General features: G+C 34.6%; 1 protein-coding gene across 4 annotated transcripts; it reads right to left on the minus strand.

The window, feature by feature from the left end:
• Window positions 1–64: 64 nt before the first annotated feature.
• Window positions 65–5,944, minus strand: LOC116144938 (protein-lysine methyltransferase METTL21D-like). 4 transcript variants are annotated; one of them, XM_031430396.1, is made up of 11 exons: window positions 5,817–5,944; window positions 5,595–5,661; window positions 5,260–5,325; window positions 4,706–4,799; window positions 4,461–4,577; window positions 4,118–4,218; window positions 3,899–3,973; window positions 3,702–3,794; window positions 3,302–3,340; window positions 449–730; window positions 65–307 (listed from the first exon to the last, which is right to left on the minus strand). In XM_031430396.1, exons 1-10 carry the CDS (start codon window positions 5,828–5,830, stop codon window positions 461–463), a joined length of 936 nt encoding a protein of 311 aa, XP_031286256.1. In that variant the 5' UTR covers window positions 5,831–5,944; the 3' UTR covers window positions 65–307; window positions 449–460. The 4 variants fall into 4 exon arrangements, with proteins under 4 accessions (XP_031286256.1, XP_031286248.1, XP_031286241.1 ...); XM_031430388.1 differs by having other exon boundaries at window positions 449–708; window positions 3,280–3,340; XM_031430381.1 differs by lacking the exons at window positions 65–307; window positions 449–730 and adding an exon at window positions 2,636–2,878 and having other exon boundaries at window positions 3,020–3,340.
• Window positions 5,945–7,177: the final 1,233 nt, after the last annotated feature.

A 7,177-nucleotide genomic window follows, 5' to 3' on the forward strand; every position in this document is an offset into this window, starting at 1 on the left:
AGGTACTTCAGATATTACCATCAATCTCAAACATATTGAAAAGGCAGCTTTTGATTTTTGATTTTTTTTTTTTTTTTTTTTTTGGTTTTTTCACCAGGTGGTTTTTTGTGATATCACCTTGCTGGTCACACTGCATTGAGGTTTGGCAATCACTTTATTAATGTAGCACATTTACCCACCTCTTCATGTACCATTTTTTGCGGTTCAATGGATAGAAGGCAGCTTTTGTCTCTCATATCAGTCATGTATTGACATTATGAAATAAATAATGCATTGCCTATCAAGTCAGCACCAGAAAGTAGAATTCCTGCAGAAAAAAGGCAGCAGCAGCACAGTTTATTTGGGAAAAAGGGAGATGACCATACTACTCTTCAATGAAAATAAGTAATGCATCCAGATTCCCACTACGAGAAACGCATATAATACCATAGAAATATATTCAACTTACCAACCAGAAACTTCAAGTTATCTTGACATCTCGAAGGAGCCGAGCAGCCATTGAGCCGTATCTTCTAACTTCCCAATCACTAAGCTTCCCATTTGGCAGTTTTGTTACCAGAACAGAATCTTTCTCGTTTTCACCACCAAAACTAACCATCTTATCCACCACATTACTACTTTCACCAATCATGTCCTCGTGTTTTGTTTCTTTTGTCCCAACTTCAATTTGCTGATTAATTTTCTGAGCTGCACTTTCACTGTTCCCACCTGCAGACTTCACTCCCATAATGTAGCATTTATCGACACTTGCACCATGCTATGAAGCAGGCTTATTGTTTCAGCAATGTTAATTCTGATTAAGAACTTATAGCATACAGAGATGATATGGGGCGCTATGCTGCAATAAAAGAAAGGTTGATCTTAGTGATCAGCTTTTAATGGTGGTGTTATTTTCTTAAAATAATCATCAATTTTGAAAGATCAGTTGAGACTGCCATAAGGCCTTTTCCTTAGTCGTAGAACATTCAGTCTTTGAATGAAGAAACTTTGTGAATTGTTAGGTTCCTTCAGAAATTTTTTCTTCTTGCCTTCTTTTTAAGAATGGAACAAAGTATTAGAGGTTCATTTTCTTTTTGTTTGGCATACTAACAGATACTCTCAGGGGGGAGACCCACAGGGTCATGACTGGGTACCTGCTGAGTGTGATGTTTCCATCAGACCTGGCTGGTTTTGGCATGCATCAGAAGCTCCGAAGTCAGCACTGAAGCTTCTTGACATATACTACAAATCAGTCGGAAGAAACTGTCTGTTATTGCTAAATGTACCTCCAAATTCTTCAGGCCTCATCTCAGCTGAAGATATACAAATACTTAAAGAGTTCAGTGAGCTTCAGAGATCCATATTTTCCCATAATCTTGCTGAGAATGCTCTTGTTAGTGCTAGCAGTACAAGAGGAGGAAGTAACCAATCTCGGTTTAACCCTCACAATGTCCTGAAAGAAGGTATCTACTCCTACTGGGCTCCTGAAGAAAATAAATGTAAATGGGTGTTGTCCTTAGACCTTCAGGAACCGGTATCTTTTAATGTTTTACAAATTCAAGAGCCGATTCACATGGGACAGCGTGTTATTGAGTTTCATCTGGATATCTTGAATGAAAAAGGGAAATGGAAGAAGCTGATTAATGGCACAACAGTTGGATATCAGAGACTGTTGCAATTTCCTACCATTAAAACTCAGCGGTTGAGGCTTGTAGTTGACAAGTCTCGGGCTGATCCTCTCATTTCTTATTTGGGACTTTTTATAGATCCATTCTGTGTTGTGAGCAACATGTCTGATACAAGCTCACCAACATATGATACTCACATTATTCGGCAAACTGTTGCCACAATGTGGCAATATTTAGCTTCTTCATGGAATTCACTCTCCATGATCTCTGTGTAAAAATTACAATTTATAAATTATAATTGATTTCCCCAAATGTTGTGATCAAGAGTATGTCATCTCTTGGGGATTTGTGGCATTTACTTTAAACTTCTTTTAATCAGAAAGGGTGGAAATATTTTGTTTCCATTACTGGACTGTGTTTATGGCAGATTGAAACATGGCTCAAGCCCAACGTGGTTGTGTTATGTGATTGAGTACAGTGATCATATTGTATGGGCAGATAATTATGCAGTGGATTACGAAATAAAATGGCTACCTTCTGTGAGATCCCAAAAGTTGTGGGTATTATAACTTGTATATACTAGTTAATTTGTCATATCGTTTGTTATTTTATTTCATTATTATGTGACAGTAGTCAATTAATACCATATCATTTAGGATCTGAAAATTGGATACATCTTATTACTCTTACAAATATTTCAATCGAATGGATTAGACAGAAAAATCATCTCCAGAGCTCCAAGTACAAAATAGGAACAAAATCTCTCTAGTGTGATAGCCGACCAAACATAATTCACAGGATCAACAGCTTAAAATGTTTACTTCACACATACAAGATAATAAAAATCTACCATTTCTAAAACTATCTATCACCTTATAAAATTTGAGCATGATAAACAGATAAAGTCAAATTCTGGGATGCCAATAGATATTCAAGTTACAATAAGCTATTAAGTGGTGACAATAGGTACTTCAGATATTACCATCAATCTCAAACATATTGAAAAGGCAGCTTTTGATTTTTGATTTTTTTTTTTTTTTTTTTTTTGGTTTTTTCACCAGGTGGTTTTTTGTGATATCACCTTGCTGGTCACACTGCATTGAGGTTTGGCAATCACTTTATTAATGTAGCACATTTACCCACCTCTTCATGTACCATTTTTTGCGGTTCAATGGATAGAAGGCAGCTTTTGTCTCTCATATCAGTCATGTATTGACATTATGAAATAAATAATGCATTGCCTATCAAGTCAGCACCAGAAAGTAGAATTCCTGCAGAAAAAAGGCAGCAGCAGCACAGTTTATTTGGGAAAAAGGGAGATGACCATACTACTCTTCAATGAAAATAAGTAATGCATCCAGATTCCCACTACGAGAAACGCATATAATACCATAGAAATATATTCAACTTACCAACCAGAAACTTCAAGTTATCTTGACATCTCGAAGGAGCCGAGCAGCCATTGAGCCGTATCTTCTAACTTCCCAATCACTAAGCTTCCCATTTGGCAGTTTTGTTACCAGAACAGAATCTTTCTCGTTTTCACCACCAAAACTAACCATCTTATCCACCACATTACTACTTTCACCAATCATGTCCTCGTGTTTTGTTTCTTTTGTCCCAACTTCAATTTGCTGATTAATTTTCTGAGCTGCACTTTCACTGTTCCCACCTGCAGACTTCACTCCCATAATGTAGAGTTGAATACTTGGATGCTGGTACTCACTGTGCATCTGCACGGTGTGAAGTAGTTAGCCCAAAACCAAAGAATAATGGACACAAATATGATCAACCAGCTAAGTTCTCATTTCTTATGATCTCGTCTTAGCTCAGATCTAAGGGCTGTTCCAGAACATCAAAATTGGGTACCTGGTTCGTTTTCAAAAATGCAGGGTACACCACTAAGTTGAAAATTTTCTATTTATAAGTTAGGGAGGATCAATTATGGCTGTCTACGCTCTTACTGAACCACCAAACAATCTTTCAATTCTATTAGATATCTTCCATTATACCCACTTGTTTTCCCCTAATCAGTTATTTGAAAGCCAAACACACCCAAAATAAGAGAGTTTGAAGGGGACAAAAGAAAAGGACCTTGGTCTTTGGAACAACTTTCACATCAAAGTTGCTTTTCCACATGTTAAGCATTTGCTCATGGACACTTGTAGAGCGAATCTCGTACCCCAACTAGAAAAATAAAATTATTATAGCATCGAATGAATTTATTGACAATAATTCTTTCAAAAAAAAAAAAAAAAATGCAGAAAATACATTTACTTCAAACATTATACCAGAATTGTGGTTTTGGGTCCTGATAAAGCGAATATTGTCTGTAAAAGTGGTTCCAAGAGATGCTCTGCATAAACCTTAGACAAAAGAAAGTTTGAAATCACTGGCTTGGTTGAAATGGTAATAAGTAAAGAGTATCAAATCATATTTATTTGTTTATTTATCTTTTGCTCTGCACAAAAACACGTTTGTACAAAATGCAAACATCCAAAAGAACTTACAACATCAGTGCCAATGATATAGTCAAAAGGTGGAGTGACAGCCCTTATATGATCGTCGTTTCCCCAATCCAATTCTGCAACCTGGATTGAACCAAACGAATCTACAGGGCACAAAATTTCCAAGTAAGATTCAAGGTAAAAAATAATTTGGTAGCTCCAAGTATAACTCACTATATCATAGCTACTAATCCCACTGCAAATTTTAATTCAACATTAATATAATTATAGTGAAACAAACATTTTTTTTCAACAAAGTACAGCAGCATCCCAGAATTTTTTAAAAGATGACGAAAACATAATAAAATACAGACGTGACATGAGAAAAGTGAAATTTCATCCACACCTGAACCAGGATTCATCTGGCTGATTCTTGAAGTATTACGTTCGATGTTTCTCTTTAGCAATGGCAAAACCTCAATTTGGTCTGTTGCAACAACGTCACATCCTAACAATGCCATCCCTGGAAAGCCAAATCCATGTCAAACAAACACCATCCTGCCTAATGGAGCTAACTATGCCCATTTCAAGCAGAGAGAGCATATATATATTGAGTAAGAAATGCCTAAATACAGCAATATAGAAACTCACCAAATCCAGCAACTCCACAACCTGCCCCAAGTTCGAGGACACGTTTTCCTTTAAGTTTAGATGGGCAAAACCTTCCCTTTCGGCAGTTCTTTTCCTGCATGACCAAATAAGAGAAGGTTCACAATTACAAACTCAGCAAAATTGCAAAGAAACACAGAGAGGTTTGTAACAAATGAGTTATATATTTAACAAGTTAATTCATTAAAATCATTATACAGGATCTAATAGATGAACAAATTCCAAAGATTTAATGTTACGACCACCTTGTCATTATGCTTCCTGCTTCCCATACAAAAAAATTTAAAACTAAGGAAAAAGACAACATCAATAGTACCTTATTAAGCATAGTTGGGATCCTTGGGGTGACTTTCACCATGCCATTGCACTCATTTACCAAAGTTTAAGAAACCCACAACTTACCTTATCTCATGTGACTAAATTCACCTACATATATAATTAAATTGAAAAAGCCCAACAGCCAGAATTGCATAGAATTTAGTAAGTGCGCAGTGAATATTAAGTAAAATGATCATACAAAAGAAAAGAAAAATTACCAGAAATTTGGCAAACACCACTGATGCATCCCAAACTGTAGTTCCTAAATGCCTGGAATTCGGATTCTACCCACATTCACAAAAAGAAATTGCCGCTGTCAGAGAAGTAACTAATAGATATACATAAACATTAATATAAACTAAACTGTGAAGTTGATTCTTGGGAAGCAACTGAAAAGCAGGTAAATTTACAAAATTGTCTCAAAACTCATCCAATATTCCAAACATAAAACAACTCTTTTAATTGAGAAAACAGCTTTTGACTTATACTAGTAAACAAATTTACAAACTACTAATATAGAAAATTTAAGTTGAACTAAGGGAAAAAAAATTACCTGAGAAAAGTGAAGTTGGTGGCCCAAGACTTCAAGGGTAACTTCAGATGTGGTAGGAGAATTCAACCTGATGCAGCAAAATTAGAAAGCAATTAATTGAGCGATGGCGCATAAATGTATATAAACCGTGAATCAATGAATGTATATAAACCGTGAATCAGTGAAAATCTACAAAGTCAGTCAGAAATTATAATTATGAGTAGGCATGATAATGAATTATACCTGTCTGCCTCCATTTGGTACTGAAAGAAAGGCTTGTGATTATGTTGATCTCTCTGGTTTTGTGCTTTCAACACTGTAGCTCTGCTTCTGCAGCTGCTTCAGTTTTAATGAAATAACGATTAACAAAGAGTTTGGCTTTAATGTACTATTTCAAATAGTACTGACTACTGAGTCTGCTCCGGGTATAACCCGCTTAAAAAAGGGGTTGTGTTTGTGTAGAGTTAAAAGCCCATTTATTCCAGTTTAAAATTTAAAAATCAATAATTAAAATCTCTTAATCTATACGTAAAGGAAAATAATATAGCCACCGACGATAATGCACCGAATGACGTGATAAAATCTTGACCATTGATTAATTTTAACTTAATATTAATTAACGATCAGAATTTTGTCATATCATTCGATGCACTATCGTCGGTGACTGTAGCATTACTCATATATAAAACTCTTATCTTTGTATAACAAATATTTATTATTTGCATTAAAATCTATAATTATTATAATCCCTTTAAATTGGTAAAAATTATATAAAAGTGTTATAAACAAATTGAACAAAGTAAATTAGTTAAATAAAAGATTGATTTTTACTTGTTTATTAAAATTATTATAAAAATCATTTCATATCACCCGTTAATAATTGTCTCATATAAAAATTTAAAGCAAAGATATAATTAAATAAGTGAGATGAGTAATGAGTTGCCTTTGTTTATAACCGTGACACAAATACATTTAAGGCTATGCAAAACCGGGTACCCGAACCAGTTTTGCCTGAAAAACCATGTACCCGAATATTCGGGTACCCCTAAAAAGGTACTCGAAAACCAAACTATTTTTTAAGGTACTTGGTTTTCCGAGTACTCGAATATTCAGGTCGGTTTTTGGTAACCCAGGTTATGACCTGAATTTGCATAACCTTCATTCAATTTTTATTTTTTACATTGCAATTTGCAGATACAATTCCCTCCATATATTACATCAACTTTTAATTTAATACCTTAAAATACTTAAGATTTAATACACACCAAACATCAAATGTTTTGCAAAAAAATAAAATTCAAAATTTGAAAAAAAAAAAAAAAAAAAAAAAAAAAAAAGGAGAAGAAGAAGAAGAAGAAGATGATGATGAGTAATTAAAGTCTTTTTACCCTTGTTCCACCAAAAAGTGAATAGAAAATAAGAAATGAAGAATATCTTTTACATTTAATCCACCAAACATAATACTGTAACAACAAAAACTTGTAAAAAATGGCAAAATGCCCCAGAATCACACCAACAAAGAGCAAACTTCCAGCATCACTACCACCCAAAAACCAGCATCACTACCATCAAAATCAACCCTGCAATTCACACTTTACTCATCA

This window comes from Pistacia vera, unplaced genomic scaffold (genome assembly GCF_008641045.1).
Source record: "Pistacia vera cultivar Batoury unplaced genomic scaffold, PisVer_v2 Contig1144, whole genome shotgun sequence".
Classification (NCBI taxonomy): Eukaryota; Viridiplantae; Streptophyta; class Magnoliopsida; order Sapindales; family Anacardiaceae; genus Pistacia; species Pistacia vera.

Bases quoted from the DNA above. Each gene is read 5' to 3' on its own strand.
- LOC116144938 (XM_031430396.1), bottom strand. The intron at 5,326-5,594 runs GTAATTTTTTTT...GAATGTGGGTAG, and splicing joins ACCAACTTCACTTTTCTCAG to AATCCGAATTCCAGGCATTT. The intron at 4,800-5,259 runs GTAATTTTTCTT...TTGGTCATGCAG, and splicing joins TGGTGTTTGCCAAATTTCTG to GAAAAGAACTGCCGAAAGGG.